General features: G+C 42.3%; 1 protein-coding gene across 1 annotated transcript in view; it reads left to right on the top strand.

The window, feature by feature from the left end:
* CILP (cartilage intermediate layer protein) overlaps nt 1-24877 on the top strand; it is an 87021-nt gene that overhangs the window by 34142 nt on the left and 28002 nt on the right. The window contains exon 3 of the mRNA XM_073568861.1: nt 3697-3792. Coding sequence (XP_073424962.1) covers nt 3697-3792 — 96 coding nt within the window. The remainder of the gene's footprint in view (nt 1-3696; nt 3793-24877) is intronic.

The raw sequence follows: 24877 nt of genomic DNA, 5'->3' as shown, positions 1-24877 counted from the left end.
CCTGCTGCTACTACCGGAGGAGTTGTACACCACACAGGGAGCTGAAGCAGCAGAAGAGAAGCCCCCGTTCGGACCTGACGTGGCTGCGCAGGTCCACCGCCATCCCCGGTGTTCCACCAAGTAGCGTCCACCACCGCCATGCCTGCATCGGAGCAGGGACCGCACCGCCAGGAGGCACCAGGTATATACCCCGGCCCTCCTAATCGGTTGCCCCCCGACTTCACGTTGTCAGAGGCAGGCTTGCGGGAACTCGAAATGGGACAGTTGGAAGAGTCAGCTGGGGGCCCGGGACAGTCAGAAATGGGGAGATGGAGGAGGTCCCTACTGAAAAGGGTAAGGCTGGAACAAGCGCGCAGGATTCGGCATCTTCGGGGATTGGATGAGTCTCAGTCGCTTTGGGATAGTGACCTCGGGATTCCTTGGCTGCCGAATCCCCGTATAGTCGCTTATCAGAGCCGACAAGCTGCAGCATCCCTCGGTGCCAGGCCACGTACCGGAACCCTGGAACTAGCAAGTAACCAGCAGGATGAAGACACCCAAAGTATTTCATCTGGTAGCAGTACCCCATCAGCAGCTTCCAGAACCCCAGGAGGGGACCAACACTAAAAATTTGCAGTAACTCTCGTGACCCAGGAGGGTTTGTTTGCACCGTGGTGCCTTTTTGTTCCATTTTTTTTGACCATCATGGTTAGTTTTTGTTTTTCCCAGTGTTGCCCTGTGTTGTTGGCAGCTTCCCTAGTGAACCAGCGATCATGAACTTGGAGTGATCCAAAAACTTTTACTTGTAAATAGTTGCACCTCATTAGGTGCCCTCTCTTGGTTTTACATATGGACACACTTTGCGAAGATGATGTCTATCTCAAATGACACTGCAAGAGATCCCGGCTGGGAGCGGTGTCCAGCACTTACAAGAATTATTGTTGAAAGTTTTAATGTGAAGTATTTGGTAATGTGTCTTATGATAGCTTTTATGTAGAATGAGGAATATTTTGATACAGAGATGAGAGATTTGAATAAAGAGTTGAAAATGTATATGCATCACGGTTGTCACTTAAAAGAAAGTAGAAAATGTGCCCTAGAGAGAGAAAAAGAAAATGTGCACTAGAGAGAGAAAAAGAAAATGTGTACTAGAGAAGGAAAGATGAAGAATACTGAAGTGATAGTGATTAACAGATAATAGCACTTAGAATTACGTATGGTATGAAAAATTGCACTTTTTGACTTAAAATTTTAGGTAGTTAATTAATAACTGTTTGCAACGTTCAAGAATGACTGCCTCTCATATTGGGAAGTATAGTATAAGAAATGTTTATTCAGCATTGTAAAATTTGTATGCTCCTGTACTGTCAACTTTGTTTGCCTTGCAGCCCGCGGACGTGCTGTGTTTAATGGGGGGTATGTGGCGCCCCTGAGGCTCAGTCGCCACAGAGGTACTGCACCTTCTCCTAAGGTGTGGTGCCCCACCATCCAGGTAAGTTGGAGGCTCCTGACCACGCTCCAACACTCGCACCCCACACAATAGAGTAGTACAGCATAACCACATTGCGGCTCCTTGCGTAGAGAGAAGCAGAGCACCTTTGGTGGTTCCCTGCTTGGAACACTAAACATGCTGGGAGGCGGGTGGAGTTTAGGATACATAAAAGAGCAGGATGGTTTAGGATTACAGGTCAGTCTGACAGGAGTTCAGTGAGGAAGGAAGCCACTCGGAAGGAGTGGGGATCCCTTGAAGAAGGGATGGAGGAAGGAGTGCTGCAGCTGCCTCAGTGACCTGAGCCAGCTGGCATGGGAAAGGAAAGAAGGAGAAGGAGAAGGACATTGACCTGAAGCCTGAGCTTCCATAGACGGGAAAGACAGGTACGGAATTTAGGAGTAAAAGGGAACACAGAGAACGAGGGTTAGAAGACGAACCCTGCCTAGAAGTTCTAAGCGCAAGGCCGGGGCCCGGGCCTCGAGGTTGTATGAACACTAATGGTTCTGCAGCAGACACCGGTGAAGTAGTGGGCTGCAAATGCACTACTCCCATCTAAGACTTGAGGGCACAACAGCAATACGGATAGAGAGCCGGGATTTAGGAGTAGAGAGTCCCCGAAGCAGGCTACAGCTGTCTGACGTGCAAGTAGAGTTCTTGGGAACATCTGTCAGTAACTCAGTACTAGGAGATCTTCACACTTAAGGCGCTATAGAGGAGACGTTCAGAAAAGGCACAAAAGTTGGCGGAGTGTGGAAGGGAGCTTTCCATCTTGCCTGGAGGTTGACTGAGTCCCTGACCTGGAGGACATGGCACGGAAGCGGGCACTACGGACTGTGAGTAAAGCTTTGGAACTACATGCCCTGGTGTCCTCCATTCCTTCCTGCGTTCGCCCGCCTGACTCTGCTACATCCCCTGCGCCGGACACGACACCATCTAAGTGTCCCCACATCTACACTGCCCTGGGACATCAGCCCAGCCTGTGGAGGGCTATACCATCACTGCTGCACCACACCATCTCTTCCAGAGTATCTGTCTGCAGCGTCGGCTTAACACCTCCCTTGCCGAACACCACAGGTGGCGTCACAAACTATTCACCATTCATATATCGCCATTACTTGGGCGCCCAGGGCCACGGTCTGGGTCACCGCTGCTGTGACACATCCCACTGACACCGGCCCGTTACCGAGTACCCCAAAGTCCCTGGGAGGGCGACCAATGTACGTGGTCTAAAAGAGGATATATTCAGTTTATTGTGCATTGGAAACATACAAGAAAGCATTATACTTGACTGTTTTGTAGAATGACATGGGAGGATGTGTTCACGTGCTTAATTATTTAGGGTACAGTATATACGTCCTGATTTAGTTGATCTCATGACAGAGCAGCTGTTGTGTGATTTCTAACACCGCCACCCATCCCTGGAATTCACCACTAAGGAATTATTTTTAATTCCCTGTTCCTACTGGATCTAACTATAGAATGCTTGAGATCAGGTTGCCCCAGCTTTATTTTTGGGATCTTGACATTCTTTGGATGTCAAATAATAGATGAAGAATTGTCTTCTTCAGACATGTAATGTGTGAGTCATCCTTAACTAACCTACTAGACCAGTTTAAGGTAGAAAGTCTCTCCAACACTGGTTGGAGAGACTTTCTACCAGTACATGAATTTGTATGGTTTAAAACCTATACATACATTGTTTGTCACTCTTATATTTTAAATTGGGCAAAGGTTGTGGTTTTTGTTCAGTCCTGAATATATAAGTTGGATAACTCCTTCAACACACTTTCCATTTAAAACTACTCTAGCTAATAGGATTCACACAGATGTAGTCCACCAACATTTCTGATAAATTTCAGGGAATCAAGTGAGAATCCCAAGAGGCAGCTGTAGCAGCTCCTGTCCTGACGCAGGAGAAATAAATCCCAAAGATAGGAGCACATCTTAACATGTTCCACCTCTTTCTTGGAACACTCCATAGCTTCCTCTTTAGGAACATGAAAAATCTGTTTTCTTTATTAACTAATCCTCTTTAAAATGAGCAAACCCTTATTGGAAGTTAAAGCTACAGCAACATATGGAATTTATAACCATAATGCAGCTCTTGTAAACTGAAGAGTAATAGAAAGTTCTTCTACATGCATGGCCAAGTTGTCACTTTAGCTATAAATGTTAGTAGATTTTACAAATTGATCATACTCTAATGTAATTGTTCTGATTTGCAGGACCTCGGAAAGGAGATGCTGTGCTAAATCATTCCACAAGGAGAATTCGCACTGGGAAAAAAATCAACACAGCTCCAGTAAAAGTCAAACTCAACGGTAAAGATATTTTTTCTATAACCACTAGTGATGAGTGAGCACTAAAATGCTCGGGTGCTCGTTGCTCGGGTCAAGCAAATTGGAATATTCGGGTACTCGGACAGAACAACGAGCCCAATGTAAGTCTATGGGAGACCCGAGCATTTTTACCGCGTTCCCCTGGGAGTCCTTTCACGGTCTACAAACGTCAGAAAATGATGGAAACAATGCTCAAAGGACATGGGAACATCATGGCAACTGCCCCTGGAAGAATTTCTCACTCCTAGGTCACAGCTCTAAACAATGTTGTCAGAGTTTCACGCCCTTTTTTCAGGCGCACCAAAAAACCTTCAAAAACGAAACCAAAATAGATTTTGCTGGGAAATATGTTAAGGTACATCCTTTCCAGGTTATTGACTTTTATGTAAGCCAAAATAATTAACCCAAAACAAAATGTTCCTCCACCACTTGGGCTATGCTCAGATGCAGGGTTTTTGAAGCGTTTTTCAACTTTAACATTGCTTTCAACCAATACAAATGCATTCACTGGGAAATGTCATTGTAACATCTAACAACCCTAGCTGGCCATGTGGTGTGTGACACATAAGCAGCCATATCTTGTTTCATTTATGAAGTAGGGACTCTTAAAGTCACAGAGCCTATTTTTACAGGGGCATCAGGAAGCATTAATCTTCTTAAAGGGCCATTATTAAACAGTTGGTCTCCTATGCTGTTATTGCCTATGCAGTGAGTGGATGGGCTGCCAAGAATTACGACGCACCACAATACCCCTTTCACGAGAGGTACAGAAGGGCTTAATGAAAAAATGTTGCATTGAATGCAAGGCCTGGCCTGCTCCAAAGTTACATGCACCCCAATAAGCTGTTGAAGTTACATACTGGATGGGCACAGGTAAATCCACTTCACATTTTTAATTTTGTGCTCCCATACTGTTTTATTATAAAGGGTGGGACATTTATATGGATACACCTAAATAAAATGAGAATGGTTGGTGATATCAACTTTTGTTGCTATCAGTGTGTCAAGAGTGGGAGAAAAGAGTTGCATTGACAATCCATCACAATGGGCAGCATTTTAAACACATTTTATAAGTGTAGAATTGTATACCATACCGCGCTATACTGAGCAGGTGTATGGGACCAACAAGGTCTATAGTAGACAAAATACCAAAGGGGGGGAGAAAGGGTGGAGATTATAGACCAATACTTACTGTAAAATGGAGTATTAATAACATATTCTTAGTGATTTTAAGGCATTTATCTAGCAGATGCCTCGCCCGTGATGTTGTATTCGTAATTTCTTGTAGTAGTCAGTGACACTGATGAGGGAATATATTGATAGAATTAGATCATCAATAATGTAAAAATCTAAACTGTAAGATAGTGGGTTGACTATACTCACTACAGTTTTCTGAATGTTGCTATTTCCTTCAGATGGGTACCGTAGTGCTTACTAACAGCTCATTTTCACTATGCTGAACAGATGGAATTAGAAATAATTAATACAAGTGACTGTGATAATATGACACAGTAGTAAAAGTGCCTCTCCACTTACTTCTATTCGTGTGGAAGACGTGAACAGGAGCAGTATCCTCCTTTATAATGGAGTTTTTTTATAATGGAGTTTTTTTATGATGTTGCAATTTCCTTCAGATGGGTACCGTAGTACTTATTGGCAGCCCATTGGTACAGTGCTAAACAGGTAGAATTGGATATGGTTAATACTGTGATAGTATGTCTCAGCTGTAAAAAATGCCTCTCCACTTACTTATATTGCTATGAAAGAGGTAAACAGGACCAGTGTCCCCTCATGTAGGCATTGTAATGGAGTTTCTGGCTGTAACTGCTTTTTTCACTGATGGAGTGCTTATAATAATCCCTGCTGGCTGAATAGAGTAGGAGCAAGGTTTGCTAGTTCTATCAGGCACTATAGAAAAGAATAAATAACATAGATCGCTTAATATAGTAATGTTAAAGTGATCAGTTAGCCCAATTAGGGCTTTTTGATCTAACTTACTTGTGCCGTTTGCTGAGTACCATGATCTGCCCAGATGATAGCTGTGGCGAAATGTTTGCTGTGCGCGGGGAAGATGAGACTGCACCGCACGTAGCGAGGGAGCGGGTGAACGCTAGGCACCTCGTGTGCTCCGGCCGGAAGCAGCAGCGAGGATGCGGCGTGATAGGGGGGCGGAGCTCTGTGACGTCACAAGCTTGAAAAAAGGACGGGTGCGCAGAGGGCACAAACCAACGCGTTTCGAGGGTGGCTACCCTCTTCGTCAGGGCTGTGATGCGTGTCTGTCAGCCCGTCCTTATATATGGGGTCACCCAGCTGCAGCCAATCATCCTTAAAACAGGCTATGGTTCTATGATACCCCTGCTTAATATTAATGGGTCTGGTGGGTTGTAGCGGTTATTACATTGTAAAATGACTGCTCAATTATTAAACGTGGATTTTATAACCAATCGTGCTCATATATTAAAACTTAACTTTTAATTTTGATAAATTCAATAAACATACATCAATCTCATCTGTCTATTAAAAAATAGGACATATAAAACAAACAGAATTTTTAAAAAAATAGAATATTGTGTATATGTAATTGTTCCTTCATATGTTAGGTCTGTCTCATAATTCCCAGATAGCATTTATAGGTGAATGCATTGAATTCATCCTCAAACACAACTACTTTTCATATGATAATCAATACTATCTACTATCTACAGACACATGGTACTGCTATGGGCACGCGATTCGCGCCCAGTTTTGCAAATGTATATGTAGGGATGTGGGAGCACAATTTCATCTTCAAAGATGGCAGTCTCCATAGAGGTCTGAGATTATGGAGACGTTTTATAGATGACATACTCTTCATCTGGGATGGTACACTTATGGATCTACAAATATTTATCTCCAGCCTAAACTCAAATTCTTTTGGGCTGGAATTTACACCTACTTACAGCACGACGAGTGTAAATTTTCTAGATCTAACCATCTGTGTAGACAACAACAGATTAATCACTAAAGGGTACCACAAGGAGGTGGACTCAAACAGCTATATCCACATAAGCAGCTGTCATCTACCAGTATGGTTAACAAACATACCCAAGAGTCAATATATGAGGGTAAAAAGAAACTGTACAAATATTGAAGATTTCCACGAGGAAACAGAACGGCTGACAGATCAGTTTAAGGAGAAGGGATACGATCCTCAAATATTAAATGAAACTAAAAAGGAGGTAGAAAATATGTCCAGAGCTTCTCTAATATACAAACCTCGTAACAATAATCCCTCACTAACCATTCAAGATCAAATTAAACAACTACCTATCATCACACAGTTTCATGCAGGCCATAAACAATTTAACAATATCATACGAAAATATTGGCCAATATTGCAGGGAGACAAATATATAGGGGACTTATTGCCCACGCATCCCAGATTTGTGTACACTAGAGCCCAAAATCTTGGACTTCTGGTGGCACCTACTATAAAAGCCACCAAATCGGCATCAAGGCCATCCCTACGCCAATCACTTATCACCAACCAGAATATCCCGCTGTCTGGTTTTTTGACATGTGGGAGATGTTCGTGTTGCAAAAAAACAATGATACAAAGGAAACTACATGCTTCCTTCTTAGATATGACCATTAATGAGTTCACTATTAGAGATATAATAACGTGTCAAACAAAGGGAGTGATATATATACTCAGGTGCCCTTGCAATAAAATATATGTAGGTAGAACTAAAAGACGGCTGATGGATAGAATAAAGGAACATTTAGATAATATTAAGAAACGATTTAAAGGTCATCCTTTATCACGTCATTTTTTAGACAAGCACAACCAATCCTATAAGGGGGTATCCTATTGTGGAATCCAGGTGGTCCCACAGAAGCCCAGAAAGGGAAATTTTTTGAAAGCCATGTCCAGGGTCGAATCCAAATGGATTTTTACCCTCGATAGCCTGGCTCCGAAAGGTCTAAATTATGAGATCGAGCTACATGCTTTTTAACCAAGCTGGGAGTATCAACCCCCCCCCCTCCTTTTACTATTCCTAACCTCCCCTCTCCGCTTCCCCTGTTACAGGGAGTCTATTACAATCTTTTAACCTCCCGAGTTATTTAGTTCCTGGTCATAATAATGAACCCCCCCCCCTTCTTTTATATTATATCCTACTTCTTAATAATGAACGAGGGAGGTATTGTTTTTATTAATTAATATAATATACATATACACATTTACCCCATTTTTTGTTTACCCTTATACATTAAGCCGCATTATTCACTTTTTAATAATGTACGAGGGAGGTATCGCTTTTATTTACTTATTAATAAAACATATACATATACACAATATTCTATTTTTTAAAAAATTCTGTTTGTTTTATATGTCCTATTTTTTAATAGACAGATGAGATTGATGTATGTTTATTGAATTTATCAAAATTAAAAGTTAAGTTTTAATATATGAGCACGATTGGTTATAAAATCCACGTTTAATAATTGAGCAGTCATTTTACAATGTAATAACCGCTACAACCCACCAGACCCATTAATATTAAGCAGGGGTATCATAGAACCATAGCCTGTTTTAAGGATGATTGGCTGCAGCTGGGTGGCCCCATATATAAGGACGGGCTGACAGACACGCATCACAGCCCTGACGAAGAGGGTAGCCACCCTCGAAACGCGTTGGTTTGTGCCCTCTGCGCACCCGTCCTTTTTTTAAGCTTGTGACGTCACAGAGCTCCGCCCCCCTATCACGCCGCATCCTCGCTGCTGCTTCCGGCCGGAGCACACGAGGTGCCTAGCGTTCACCCGCTCCCTCGCTACGTACGGTGCAGTCTCATCTTCCCCGCGCACAGCAAACATTTCGCCACAGCTATCATCTGGGCAGATCAGGGTACTCAGCAAACGGCACAAGTAAGTTAGATCAAAAAGCCCTAATTGGGCTAACTGATCACTTTAACATTACTATATTAAGCGATCTATGTTATTTATTCTTTTCTATAGTGCCTGATAGAACTAGCAAACCTTGCTCCTACTCTATTCAGCCAGCAGGGATTATTATAAGCACTCCATCAGTGAAAAAAGCAGTTACAGCCAGAAACTCCATTACAATGCCTACATGAGGGGACACTGGTCCTGTTTACCTCTTTCATATCAATATAAGTAAGTGGAGAGGCATTTTTTACAGCTGAGACATACTATCACAGTATTAACCATATCCAATTCTACCTGTTTAGCACTGTACCAATGGGCTGCCAATAAGTACTACGGTACCCATCTGAAGGAAATTGCAACATCATAAAAAAACTCCATTGTAAAAAAACTCCATTATAAAGGAGGATACTGCTCCTGTTCACGTCTTCCACACGAATAGAAGTAAGTGGAGAGGCACTTTTACTACTGTGTCATATTATCACAGTCACTTGTATTAATTATTTCTAATTCCATCTGTTCAGCACCGTGAAAATGAGCTGTTAGTAAGCACTACGGTACCCATCTGAAGGAAATAGCAACATTCAGAAAACTGTAGTGAGTATAGTCAACCCACTAACTTACAGTTTAGATTTTTACATTATTGATAATCTAATTCTATCAATATATTTCCTCATCAGTGTCACTGACTACTACAAGAAATTACGAATACAACATCACGGGCGAGGCATCTGCTAGATAAATGCCTTAAAATCACTAAGAATATGTTATTAATACTCCATTTTACAGTAAGTATTGGTCTATAATCTCCACCCTTTCTCCCCCCCTTTGATATTTTGTCTACTATAGACCTTGTTGGTCCCATACACCTGCTCAGTATAGCGCGGTAAGGTATACAATTCTACAGTTTTTAGTTTCAAACAGGAACCGACACAGCCCTGTCTCCCTACCTGCTGCATCTGAGCTACTTGAGCTACTTTTTATAGCTAGGTAGTGCCCGTGTATATTGTAATCTATTTGTTTTATACATTTTATAAGTGATCATAAACTTGTAAATAACTCATGAAAGAAAAAAGTTATGTTAAAACCAAGCACACCATTGTTTTTCTTCTGAAATTCTCAATAAGTTTGATGTGTCACATGACCCTCAACCCATTGAAAAAAATAAAGTTGGATCCAAAATGTCCGACTTCAAAATGGCCGCCATGGCCACCACCCATCTTGAAAAGTCCCCCCCCCCATATACTAATGTGCCACAAACAAGAAGTTGATATCACCAACCATTCCCATTTTATTTAGGTGTATCCATAGTTGCCTTGAATATCAATGGTCCTTTGTTGATGGATAAACAAATGACCAGTAATTTACATTCCTTTATTTTAAGTAAGTTTCAGTGACCTTTTGCTTATCTCCCTGCAAGTAAGGATACAGTATATATTATATTAAACAGATTGAAACAATTAAAAATAACTCATAGTATAAATACCACCCCTTGGTTTCAATCACTTTAATTAATTAACCTACCACTAAACTATACGATTTATCATTATTTGCATTGCTTCTATATATATTTATTTATTTATTTGCTACCAATAGAAAATCGTTTTGGTAAAAAACAACATCCTGGGCTTAAAACGGAAAAAATCAAAAACAAAAACAACATTGGACAAGCAGGTGCTGAAATATCAAATGTCTGTAGAAATCTTCTTTCTTCGGATCTTCTTGACCGCAATTTTTAAATGGGTCTCTGTTGCAGGGAAGCACGGGGAGTATTATGCCCTCATCACTTTGGGGTGACTTCACTACTTTCCCTGGTTAGCAAAAGAACAGACTCTAAAGAGCAATCTGTCCCTGCCCTTCATGACATTAACCCCTCCGTGCAGGTGTCCAATGACTGAGCATCTGAGTCCTTTCATCTTCTATTGCTGCAGCTGTTCAGGGCCTCACTTTATATGCCATTTGGTTTCCGACAGAAGCTTCTAGGGTTAGTTGTCCCCTCCTTGTCATCAGCTGGCAGTCATGAGGATTCATCCTGGTGACGGTTCAGCATCATCTGGGCTCAGTCTCAGCGCTCAATTGGACATCTTCAGTCTACACACAAGACACAGCCTGCACTGAGGAAAAGTGAAATTCACAATAATACTTGAAAGTTCCAAAGTCTTGGCAGAGCTAACTCAGTCCAAAGTAACAGTCCAAAATAACTCAGTCCATGATATATTCACAGTCCAAGATAGAATAACTTGTTCAATATAACTCAGTCCGGGTGGCTTGTTTTTTCCACCCCTTGATCAAATGAATCAAACAAAATTACTGTAGGTTGTTGGTCCAAATTAATTGTGCCCAAAATGACCTTTAAAATTTTCTACTGTAGCAAATATTTCTACTCTAGATAATAACTACTACATAAAATATATCATATGTGTATGGACTTATACACTGAAATAAATCATAATATCAAAATATCAGATACCAGTTATCAAACACATCAAATTCATGTCAATCACATTTGCATAATAACGATGATCATAATTACCAGTACAATCATGTTCATGGAGATCACAAAATAATGTTACTACTAGTCAGAATCAGTACAATTACATGCTAAGGAAAACAGAACCCAAGCCAATTTGCTATTAACCCAATTCTAGCAAATTATTATTTTTACATAATAATATGCACATTACATCAACACACACTCTGGCTTCACCTAATGCATTAATTCAGTAAGCAGGAGAGATTCTCATTTACATATAGACAAACACACACTTTGGGTACCCACACATTTGCATTGCATGACTCAGGTGTAGGTGAACAAAGCTATATCGAGAACAAAAGACTGACATTAACAAACTAGCATTCATTGAAATCATTTAACATATATGTCATAAAAAAATAAGTCATAAAATATCATCTTATATTAGGTAGATGGACTCCTTTTTCACTACTGCAGAAATGAACTATTTTACTGTGCACTGTATTTACTTGTTAATTAAATGGCCATGGTTTCTTCTTTTACTCCTGCAAACAAAAGGTTAATTACACACCCCACCCCCCCCAATCCAACATGTAGTGGACTGAAAAGAGAAAAAAAAAACAATTCCTTTAAAAACCAAGAATGCTAAACACAGTACAATTAAAATTCAGAAAATGAGCTCATAAAAAATAAAAATATACCAAATAAAAAGTAAAAAATACCACGTGGATACACAAAGCACATACTGGCAAAGACAACACTTAGTACAAATAAGTCATCTATTATCTTGTCAACCCCCCAGTATATTATCAGTCAGCTAACTTTAGGTCAGTCTTAAATTCATTGTCTGTAATGTCACTCCCTCTTTTCCTTGTATGTTTCTCTCACACGGCTCCCACATACAGAATCATCTTATATCTGTTGTAGTCTTTTGCCTTTTAAAACATCAAGGTCTATTACAAACCCTCAAATGCGAAATGCACATTTATGCATCACCAAGACCAAACCCAATTCATCATATATCAGCCAGCGCATACATCACAATATGCTCACAGGAGTATTTCTCTTCATATATCAGCCAGCGCATACGTCACAGTATGCTCACAGGAGTATTTCTCTAAGAAACTCTAGAAAGAAAACAAACATCATTAGACATCAAAAAATGTCAAAACTGTTCAAACAACAATTTTCAGGGATGTTCCTCAACTTTTATCTAAAATCTGCATTTAAAATTAGTCCATGAGGGAATCATGGCAGGGGATGTAGTATGCCATGGTATTGCAAGAGTGCAAGGGGCGGTTACAGTGGGGGCTTTGCATGCCTCCATCAGGTGTCCCACCTCTATCTTTCCAACCCCCTATCTCATTTATCGCCACCCTCTTGGGTCTGGCGAGTTGCAATTTACCTTTTCTCCTCAGATCTTGCCATCTCCTCAACAGGTCACTTGTAGAGATCCCATCTATCTCCTGGAAAGGAACTCCACTAGCTATCAGGTCACAAGACAACTCCTCTTCCTCTTACTCTTTCTTATTTATTATTATTATTATTATTATTTATTATTTATTGTTATAGCGCCATTTATTCCATGGCGCTTTACATGTGAGGGGGTATACATAAAAACAAGTACAATAATCTTAAACAATACAAGTCATAACTGGTACAGGAGGAGAGAGGACCCTGCCCGCGAGGGCTCACAATCTTCAAGGGATGGGTGATAATACAGTAGGCGAGGGTAGAGCTGGTCGTGCAGCGGTTTGGTCGATCGGTGGTTACTGCAGGTTATAGGCTTGTCGGAAGAGGTGGGTCTTCAGGCTCTTTTTGAAGGTTTCGATGGTAGGTGAGAGTCTGATATGTTGTGGTAGAGAGTTCCAGAGTAGGGGTGATGCGCGAGAGAAATCTTGTATGCGATTGTGGGAAGAGGAGATAAGAGGGGAGTAGAGAAGGAGATCTTGTGAGGATCGGAGGTTGCGTGCAGGAAAGTACCGGGAGACGAGGTCACAGATGTATGGAGGAGGCAAGTTGTGGATGGCTTTGTATGTCATGGTTAGGGTTTTGTAATGGAGTCTCTGGGCAATTGGGAGCCAGTGAAGGGATTGACAGAGGGGAGAAGCTGGGGAATAGCGGGGGGACAGGTGGATTAGTCGGGCAGCAGAGTTTAGAATAGATTGGAGGGGTGCGAGAGTGTTTGAGGGGAGGCCGCAGAGCATGAGGTTGCAGTAGTCAAGGCGAGAGATGATGAGGGCATGGACTAGGGTTTTTGCAGATTCTTGGGTGAGGAATGAACGGATGCGTGAAATATTTTTGAGTTGAAGTCGGCAGGAAGTGGAAAGGGTTTGGATATGTGGTTTGAAGGAGAGATCAGCATCAAGGATTACTCCGAGGCAGCGAGCTTGTGGGACTGGGGAGAGTGGGCAGTCATTTACTGTAATTGATAGGTTCGTAGGGGGGGTCACGTGAGATGGGGGAAAGATGATGAATTCTGTTTTGTCCATGTTGAGTTTCAGATATATTTGAGTATCATCCTCTTTTCTCCTTTCTTGATCTACTCTTTCTTGATCTACTGTACTATTTTTTGATACTTTTGCTCTCTCTAGAGCAGATGCTGGGAGAATAAATTGCATGCTGTGTAGACATTAGTGGAATTTCCCATAAGTGCACTGAACATAGTGAACAATGGGGCTTTGTATGACACTGGGGCACCTTCTATGAACTTATTCTTCATTAATACTTGTCAATATTGCAGCATCTGGTCCCTTCCAATCCTCAACAACAGCAAAATGATCATTCAGATTTGGCAAAGGATTGCGAGTTATGCCACCTATACCTGCGATTTCTCTCAATCTCTGAACTCCATCTGCAAGAGTCTCCCATCATATCTGTGGTATTAATTCCATGGGAGAGTCATACACTTGTGCCACAGAATCCCTCACCAAATGCCGCAAAGAGAAAGTCTCTGTAGTGTCCCTTGCACGTCTCATTTTTAGACGCACCATAGGATCAAATACTACAAAGTCCTACTGCCTCAAGACGGTTCAAAATTATATGATCGGCTCCCTGATCCCATAATCTGAGAATCCATGCTAACAAAGGTTCTCCTGCTTGCTGCCTGTACCTGGTAGCTAATTCTGTTAATTCTCCGGCTGTATAATTCTAGTTTCCGCTGTCATTGAAGCTTCTGCTCCTGTAGCTGCGTTTCCTGCATCCATCCTATCTCCACTGCGCTGTGTGACGTCTCGCCTAGTTTTAGTAGTCACAATTGGTCTGGCTTGCTTTTCTTCCTCATCTGTCTCACTGTCACAGCCATCACATTCTAGCAAATCTGACCATTTCTCATGTGCAATCATGGTTCTAATCTGTGCAGTACAAATATCTGACACTGGCTGCTGTCTCCTCCTGTGCCTATTCTTATTCACATTTTTCATTACATAAGCTTCAAAATTCCTTTGCATATTGTCATGCTGTTTCATTTGGTCTCTCAAGGCTGATTGCAAGCTAATCTTTTGCTCTATAGCTGTATGCAGCCCTAAACGCAAATTATCTATCTATTCCTGTAAGCTTTGAGACACTTGCACACAGATCCATCCAACGGCTGCTGCAGCTATCTGCTCTTTTGCATCATACCTTGAGAGATCAAATTTGCCAGCCACATCCTGGGGATGTGATAAGCGCTGTCCCTCCATATATTTGTTACATTCCTGTGCCATTGGGGTCCACTTTCCTGGTAATACCCATTCTGGCAAAGATCTGACAATACTCTCAACTGCTTTCCTACTCTTAACAAACTTTTTCAATTTTGCAAACATTTTTATTCAAAACAATCCCACTTCTGACACCAATTTGTATTGTAAGGGTTCCAATGGATTGTGATGAATAAGAAAATGCTCACACAAGAATTGAATTTACTATATTGATTTACTTAATAAGCGATAAGATAAAATAATAAACAGTATAAAACTATAAATACATATGCATTAATCAGAAACAAGCATTATTTATACGTTACATTATTCAGATAGACGTCGACCACTCATCCTCCAGGAGCCAAAAGAGACCAAGCACATGTGTCCTAGTTCTTTTAAATGTCCAGCTAAAAGGTGTGTCTAGCCCCACCATGTGGGGAATGATGTCACAAGTCTATTGTCCATTGGCTATAAACACATCCCCTCAATACCTGTTTTAACCAGTATATAATACAGGAAGCTAGAGGAGGGGGCCTCATGTGTGCCACATGGCAGAAATACAACAAGCTGGAGGAGGGGCTTTGGAGCACAAGATAACATCCTTGGGAACGTTTACACACCCAATCTAATTAGGGTAGTTGCCTTGAATATCAATGGTCCTTTGTTGATGGATAAACAAATGACCATTAATTTACATTTCTTTATTTTAAGTAAGTTTCAGTGACCTTTTGCTTATCTCCCTGCAAGTAAGGATACAGTATATATTATATTAAACGGATTGAAACCATTAAAAATAACTCATAGTATACAGTTGACAAACATTTCCCCTGGGGGTTACATATTTTTTTAAATTTGGTGACGGGCATCATAACACCCTTGCCAAAAAATAGAGTGGCTGGAGCATGACGGAATACGTTCACCGTGGTGTTCGAGTGGTGGTGGATCGTGAGCATGAGGAGGAGGATGAGGACACCAAATAACCAAAATCAGGAAGCGTATACCCATGTGTGGGTGTGAAGAGGTGCATGGCAATACACCTCCCAAAAAGACACTACATTGGAGGTTATTTTGCTGTCATCATTTGGTGGTGTTGAGAAGTCTGGCCCAATCCATCCCTTGTTCATTTTTATAAGAGTCAGCCTGTCTTCATTTACCGTTGACAGGCAAATGTTCTTATCTGTGTTAATTTCACCAGCGCACTGGTCTGAGAAAACTGTCCCAGAACGTTGCCAGTGTTCCCCTGCCTCTGCTGTATTGGAATTGTGTCTCTCTCACCTGTCCTCCTTGGTTGTCCAACGAACTGTTATGTGTGCCGCCAGTGTTTTGAGATGGGAATTTTTTTAATAATTCTGCAACAAAGGCCCTCTGGTACTGCACAATTTTATTATAACTGTCTGCCTCTGGAACAAGAGATTGAAAGTTCTCCTTGTAGCGTGGGTCTAAAAGTGTCACTACCCAGTAATGACTGTTATCCAATATTTTTACAATACGAGGGTCATGGGAAAGGCAGCGCAACATAAAGTCAGCCATGTGTGCCAGACTGGTAACAGGCAAGCCTTCCGTGTCCTCACCAACAGGACGACTGACCAAGGTGTCCTCCTCCTCCTCATCCTTCTCCCTGTCCTCAGGCCATCCCTTCTGAACAGAAGGTATGACAACTGTGCTTGTAGTACCGTCTATAGCGCATGAAAGTAGCTCCTGCTCTTCCTCCTCCTCCTCATTGTCTACCAATCCACATTGCAATGACATGAGTCTGGGCTGAGTGTAATCACCCTGTATGGTTCCTTGCTCCATGTCCTCGTGCTCCGCCTGCAATGCATCCTCTTTCATTGTGAGCAGAGCTTTTCAGAATGCAGAGGAGCAGGATGGTGACGCTAATTATGGTGTCATCGCCGCTCACCATCTTGGTGGACTCCACAAAGTTTTGGAGGATGTTACATATGTCTGACATCCATGTCCACTCCTGAGGCCTTATGTGTGGCGTCAAACCTGAATTACGATGGACTTATTGATGCTGGTATTCAACAACTGCTACCTTCTGCTCACAAATCCTTTCCAACATATGCAGTGTAGAATTCCAATGCGTGGGGACATCACACACCAGTCGGTGAGCTGGAATCTGCAATCGCTGCTGAAGCACGGCAAGGTCAGCTGAAGCTGTAGCTGACTTTCTAAAATGGGCACACAGGTGGCGTACTTTCACCAGAAGATCTGGCAGCTCCGGGTAGCTTTTTAGAAAACATTGAACAATGAGGTTAAGCACATGGGCCAGGAATGGTACGTGTGTCAGTTCACCTCGCCTCAGAGCCGCCACCAGGTTCCTGCCATTGACACACACAACCATGCATGGCTGGAAATTCAGCAGTGCCAGCCACACATCTGCCTGCTCATTCAGAGCTGTCAACAACTTTTCAGCATTGTGCGGCTTGTCACCTAAGCAAATTAGCTTCAGGACAGCCTGTTTCCGCTTGGCTTTAGCAGTGCTGCAGTGCTTCCAGCTTGTGACTGATGTGCTCATTTCAGAGATGGAGGCTGAAGAGGAGGAGGTGCAGGAGCTGTACACAGTGGGGGCAACCCTGATTGACGTAGGGGCCGCAATCCTTGGCATCGGGAGGACGTGTTCCATCCCAAGGTCTGACTGGGTCCCGGCTTCCACTATGTTATCCCAGTGTGCCGTCAGCGAGATGTACTGTCCCTGGCCACAAGCACTTGTCCACGTGTCCATGGTTAGATGTACTTTCCCAGTAACTGCATTGTTGAGGGCACGGGTAATGTTATGGGACACGTGCTTGTGTAATGACAGGACGCCACAGCGGCAGAAATAGTGGTGGCTGGGGACCGAGTACCTTGGGACAGCCGCCGCCATCAGGTTGAGGAAAGCTTCCATCTCTATGAGCCTAAAAGGCAACCTTTCAAGCGCAAGCAGACGAGAAATGTGTGAATTTAGTACTGTGGCCTGTGGGGCGTTGGCTGCGTATTTCCGCTTACGTTCCAATTACTGGTGTATGGACAACTGAAGGCTGCGCTGGGGCAAGGACGTGGACGTGCTTGATGATGGTGCTCTTTGACTGTGGGCAACAGCAGCCATGGACAGGGGATTGGCTTGCACGCACAGTGGAAGAAGCAGTAGTGTCACCCGCAGACACTGTTCCTGGAGCCTGGGGTTGGGCCCACAAAGGCAGGTGCTTTGCTGCCATGTGCCTGATCATGCTGGTGGTAAGGCTGGTAGTTTTGCTACCCCTGCTGATGCTGGCATGACAGGTGTTGCAAATGGCCTGTTTGGGGTTATCGGCAGAGTCTTTAAAAAATAACCAGACTCGGGAAGACCTAACAGTTGGACTGGCAACTTCCATCATGTAGGTGTTATGGGGAACGGTTGCCTGCCTTCTGTCTGCAGCCACCACACTGCTTCTTCCTGCCTGAAGAGATGCTATGCCTCCCTCCCCCTGTGTGCTGCTGTCCTTGCTCTGCATGTCCTCCTGCCAGGTTGGGTCAGTTACTATATCATCCACCACCTCATATTCCACTTCCGCACCCTGGTCCTCCTCCTGACTTTCCGGCAATTGTGTCTCATCATTGTCCATCTCTTGTGACCATGGCTGCTCAAATATTTGTGCATCGCTGAATGGAATGTCATCTTGCCTCGCTTCAAGTGGACCAGGTGAGAGGCACAAATATATAAATGGAAAACTGAACAGCTCTTCGGTGTGTCCGAGTGTGGGATCAGTTGTCTCAGGGCACTCAGCAAGGTGGGAGGAAGGAGGATCAGAGTGAGGAACATGCAGTCCAGATTCACGGCTACTCAGACTTGACCGTGTGGAAGACAGGGTGCTGGTGGTGGTGGATAAGTAACTGGAAGTATCCAACCACCAACCTTTTCACGCTGCTCTGGCTTCAATAGTGCTGTCTTGCCGCAGTCCCCTAGGATTTCGGACACTAAGGTCCAGCGAGAAGATGTGGGTGTTTTTGGTGGCCCAATTTCAGCTTGCCCACGGCCTCGGCATGCACCATCACGTCCACTTCCCCGTCCCTTGCCACGCGCCTTGCCCATTGTAAATGGACTAGAATATTATACACGTTCACTGCAAATGGCTGAATTGGGAGTTAACTTGTATGTGATACGTGTGCGGGAAAAACACACTTTAACCTATCTGGACTGTAGTTAAAAATGTTTTTTTGGTTATCAAATTGGTGTCAATAAGTACGGTAACAGACTGCAAAAACACTAGAATATGTAGGCCTAAAATGACCAAATTTTTGGAACAGATCAATGAGGCCTGTCACTGAGATACCACACTGCCAAATACTGTATGTGGCCTGTTTTGTTTTAAAAAGGCAAAATAGTGCTGTATATAACTAGAGTGACAGACAGGAAAACACTGAAATACCAGTGAAAGGAGGGAATGATACATTAGGATTTTGTTTATACTCTGAACCACATGTAATCCACTTTTCTTGTAGGTTGTAAGGAAGCTTCTGTACTATCGGATTGACACCCTTAGTGGTGTCTAAGTAGGCCAATCCGGGCAAATCTCCTTCCTCTTGGGCAACCTGTAATTCAATCAATAAATCACTCAGATCTCTAAGCTTTTGATAACCTTTAGGTCCTATCTTAGGAAAATCATCAATTATTTTAAATTAAGCATTCTCTATGACTTCTACTGTCACATAGCATTCATCAAGTCTTTCCCACACTTTACGCAGACCTGTGCAGGGATGCTTTACATTAATGTCTCTCAGTCTTTTGGCATCTTCGACCTACTCACTTCCGAGCCACTTTACTAGGAGATCTAACTCCTCACTACAAGAAAGGTCAAGACCATGAATGGCATTCCGGAATGAGGCTCGCCATGACCTATAGTTCTCGGGTTTGTCAGTGAACTTTACAAGTCCTTTTGTAACCAGTTCTCGGCGTGCAAAGAACTTTGCAAAGTCCATGGTGGCTCGGTCAGTGCTGGCATGAGCCAGTGTATTATAGTCATGTCTAGTGTGTGGTGTATCACCATACCTGTAAGACGCTTCTGACTCCGGATAGTCTGTGTGGTACCTTGTCGGTGAAGAAGGTGTCTCTTTAAGGCGGGATGGAAGCTGTACCTTCTCAGTGGAACAGTAGCTGTGGTCGACATCTCTGTGCTGGACATCTTCTCGCCTATGGTAGTGAGGTTCAGATTTGGATCACTGGTAATCAGCATGGGCTGATCGATATGATGCGTCAGGGCTGTCATCCATGCTGGATTGTAGACGGATGTACTCTGCGACACGCTGCAATGGATCTTGCTGCTCTAGATCTGGTCTGGGAATGCTGCTTCGTCTCTCATAATCAGGATTCTTCATAGCTTCCAAATACTCAGCCTTAGCTATTGCAGCTGCTGTCTCTTTGTCTGCCGCAAGTCTTTCTAGCTCTGCCTGCAAACGTGCAGTTCCAGCTTGCAGGTGTGCCGTTTCCGCCTCTCTCTCTGCCTGCAAATGTGCGGTATTGGCTTGCAGGCGTGCAGTTTCCATATCTTGATCTGTTTGTCTCAGCTTTAGATGCATCTCTCATTCGGTGAAGGAGGATCTTGCTTTGGCCGCTTCGGCTTTAGTACGAGTGACAGCAGCGAGTTCTGTCAATGACGACCTGCTGGAGCTTGCTCATGACCTCGTTTTGAGTGAGGATGTGCTTTTTCGAGACATTGTGCGTTTTGCTGCGTACTGCTGAGTGTATTGGCGGGAAACATTCTATGCGTGGCAGTCTTCCGCGTGGCGGGAAAGATGTAGCGCTTAATGGCGGGCTTCCCTCTCTGTACTTGTGACTGTATAACACCACTGCAGTATCCGCAGGCAGTGTAGTGTGGGTACAAGCAGCTCCTTAAGTCGTATTCACTATCGCAGGCGTCTAGCATTTGTTTTACTGTTCTGCCTTCACACACATTGACACGGTGTGCACTCAAGCATACAGCATAAACCACTGCTCTGTCTTCCAAATAAGCAGACTGTTCTCTGTAGTCTAACTTGTTTATTGGTGAAGAGTATAGAACATGTGGTAAAACTATAAAGAATACAAACAACATGAGTAAGTATTGGGCAGATGATCACACAGCTAACACAATTACAGGAAGTATACAGTGTGATGCAAACTTTACATAGAAATATACAGGTGTCTAATTACATCTGCTGTGCACTGGCTGCCATACAGTTAATAACATCTCTGAACAAAACTGCATTGCAAGAAAGATATTAATCTTACCAGATATGCTTAACCCAGATAACAAACTCAAGTAAGGGAGTTACAGGAGGACAGAAACAGGTGTGTCCTTATGAAATACTCAGAAGAAAATGCATCTTCCTCATCCCAGAATACATTGCTTTATTCCCACATGCTTTGCTTCAATCCCACAGTGCAACACTTCTGTTAAAGACACAGGCTGTAAATGCTATTTAAGATACAGCTATAAATTCAGCCACCACTAGATGGTACTAACTAAACCAACACATAATATAAACATATTTGCCCTATATTGAGAGGGCAGAACAATGCCATTTTTAGGGTCCACAACTGGCTTGCTATTCACAAATTGATTAGGCCATTATAAAGGCTTTTTATCAAAGCATCAAAAAATTATCCCCTTTTTTCTTGAAGCAAAACAGGTGTAATATTTTGAATGAGACAAATTTATTGTTTCTCAATTAAGACTGAAAAATTATACCTTTTTCATAAGACAATTACAAAGGCTTTTTATCAAGCTATTCAAAAATGATCCCCTTTTTAAAGTTACAAAACAGGAGTACTGTTTTCAAAGTGAAAAAGCTATGGTTTGTTCTCACTATTCCTATTAGGAATATAGACCTATTTTAAGAACTGTTTGAAAAGAGTACATTTTCCAGCATCAGTAGTACTGTCTAGCACTATGAAACACAGTGTTCAGCCAGGAGATATGTGCCTGGTGTAGCTATGCAGTGGCTGCGGCAGAGGCAGCATGGCAGAGAATTAGGAAAGGCAGGTAAGGAGATTGTAATATCCACACGTTATGAAGAATTCAAGGTATTAAACTTTAGATATGTTTTATTCTTCGTCCTCCAGCACACGGCATAACAGTTGCATTCCCATGCTACACAGAAGTGAAACTGAAACTTCCCTTCTCATCCCTCTTGTCTCCACCCCCCAAGTCCCATAAGTCTGGCTTGCTTAAAGAGACAGATCTAATTATTATACATTACATCATCCCCCCTTTTTTTTTTTTTTTTCTATAAATAACTAGTGTTGAGCATTCCGATACCGCAAGTATCGGGTATCGGCCGATACTTGCTGTATCGGAATTCCGATACCGACTTCCGATATTTTTTCAATATCGGAATTCGGCATCGGAATCGGAAGTTCAAAGTTGATTGACAGCCTGACGTCATCATGATGCGCGGTGTGTGCGCATCATGATGCGCCGTCATTTCGGGCCTTCCGGGGGTCTCTGCCGGCCTGCCGGGGGGCTGTGTGGACTGCCCGGGGTCTGTACCGGCCTGCCGGGGGGCTGTGCCGGCCTGCCGGTGGTCTGTGCACCCTGTGGGGGTCTGTACCGGCCTGCCGGGGGGCTGTGCCGGCCTGCCGGGGGGCTGTGCTGATGTCCGGGGGTCTGTGCAAGCATCGTCCGATGGGACTACAAGTCCCATCTGGCGATGCCTGCTACCATGACAGTGATTGACACATTAGCCAATGATGGGACAGTAGTAGTCCCATCATCCGGCTAATGTGTTAAATGTTAAAAAAAAAAAAAAAAAATACTACATACATACTACATACATACTACATGCATGCTACATACATACTACATGCTACATACATACTACATGCTACATACATACTACATATATACTACATGCATGCTACATACATACTACATGCTACATACATACTACATATATACTACATGCATGCTACATACATACTGCATGCTACATACATACTACATATATACTACATACATACTACATACATGCTACATACATGCTACATACATACTGCATGCTACATACATACTGCATGCTACATACATACTACATACATACTACATACATACTACATACATACTACATGCATGCTACATACATACTACATACATACTACATGCATGCTACATACATACTACATGCATGCTACATGCATGCTACATACATACTACATGCTACATACATACCACATACATACTACATACATACTACATACATACTACATATATACTACATGCATGCTACATACATACTACATGCTACATACATACCACATACATACTACATACATGCTACATGCTACATACATACTACATATATACTACATACATACTACATACATACTACATGCATGCTACATACATACTACATACATGCTACATACATACTACATGCATGCTACATACATACTACATGCATGCTACATACATACTACATGCATGCTACATGCATGCTACATACATACTACATGCTACATACATACCACATACATACTACATACATACTACATACATACTACATGCTACATACATACTACATATATACTACATGCATGCTACATACATACTACATGCTACATACATACCACATACATACTACATACATGCTACATACATACTACATATATACTACATGCATGCTACATACATACTACATATATACTACATGCATGCTACATACATACTGCATGCTACATGCATGCTACATACATACTACATACATACTACATGCTACATACATACCACATATATACTACATACATACAATACATTCATACAATACATACATAGACATACAGTACATATAACATAGAGTAACATACTTACCAATACTTGTCACATTGTTCCCCGAAGCCATTGTCTTTTCCGGAATAAATATTAACATAACAAACCACAAAAATATTCACCCACGATCCGAAGCAGTCCACGAGTGTGTCCCACGACGATCTTGGGTAGAGAACTGCAGCATCAGCTGATGCTGCCGTTCTCTACGGGCTGCAGGAATCCAATGACGGAAGGTAGGTATCCTTCCGCACTGTATTCCTCCGCCACTTAAAAAAAAAAAAGTCCCTAGTCTCACTTTATGCCATTGCTGCGTGGGAAATTCCCACACAGCAATGGCATAAAGTGAGACTAGGGACTTTTTTTTTTTTAAGTGGCGGAGGAATACAGTGCGGAAGGATACCTACCTTCCGTCATTGGATTCCTGCAGCCCGTAGAGAACGGCAGCAACAGCTGATGCTGCAGTTCTCTACCCAAGATTGTCGTGGGACACACTCGTGGACTGCTTCGGATCGTGGGTGAGTATTTTTGTGGTTTGTTATGTTAATATTTATTCCGGAAAAGACAATGGCTTCGGGGAACAATGTGACAAGTATTGGTAAGTATGTTACTCTATGTTATATGTACTGTATGTCTATGTATGTATTGTATGAATGTATTGTATGTATGTAGTATATATGTGGTATGTATGTAGCATGTAGTATGTATGTAGTATGTATGTAGCATGCATGTAGCATGCAGTATGTATGTAGCATGCATGTAGTATATATGTAGTATGTATGTGGTATGTATGTAGCATGTAGTATGTATGTAGCATGCATGTAGTATGTATGTAGTATGTATGTAGCATGCATGTAGTATATATGTAGTATGTATGTAGCATGTAGTATGTAGCATGCATGTAGTATATATGTAGTATGTATGTAGCATGTAGTATGTATGTAGCATGCATGTAGTATATATGTAGTATGTATGTAGCATGTAGTATGTATGTAGCATGCATGTAGTATATATGTAGTATGTAGCATGTAGTATGTATGTAGCATGCATGTAGTATGTATGTAGCATGCATGTAGTATGTATGTGGTATGTATGTAGCATGTAGTATGTATGTAGCATGCATGTAGTATATATGTGTTATGTATGTGGTATGTATGTAGCATGCATGTAGCATGCATGTAGTATGTATGTAGTATGTATGTGGTATGTATGTAGCATGCATGTAGTATGTA

This window comes from Dendrobates tinctorius, unplaced genomic scaffold (assembly GCF_039654945.1).
Source record: "Dendrobates tinctorius isolate UK_male_01 unplaced genomic scaffold, ASM3965494v1 ptg000022l, whole genome shotgun sequence".
NCBI lineage: Eukaryota > Metazoa > Chordata > Amphibia > Anura > Dendrobatidae > Dendrobates > Dendrobates tinctorius.
This window is presented reverse-complemented; position numbering and strand designations above follow the sequence as displayed.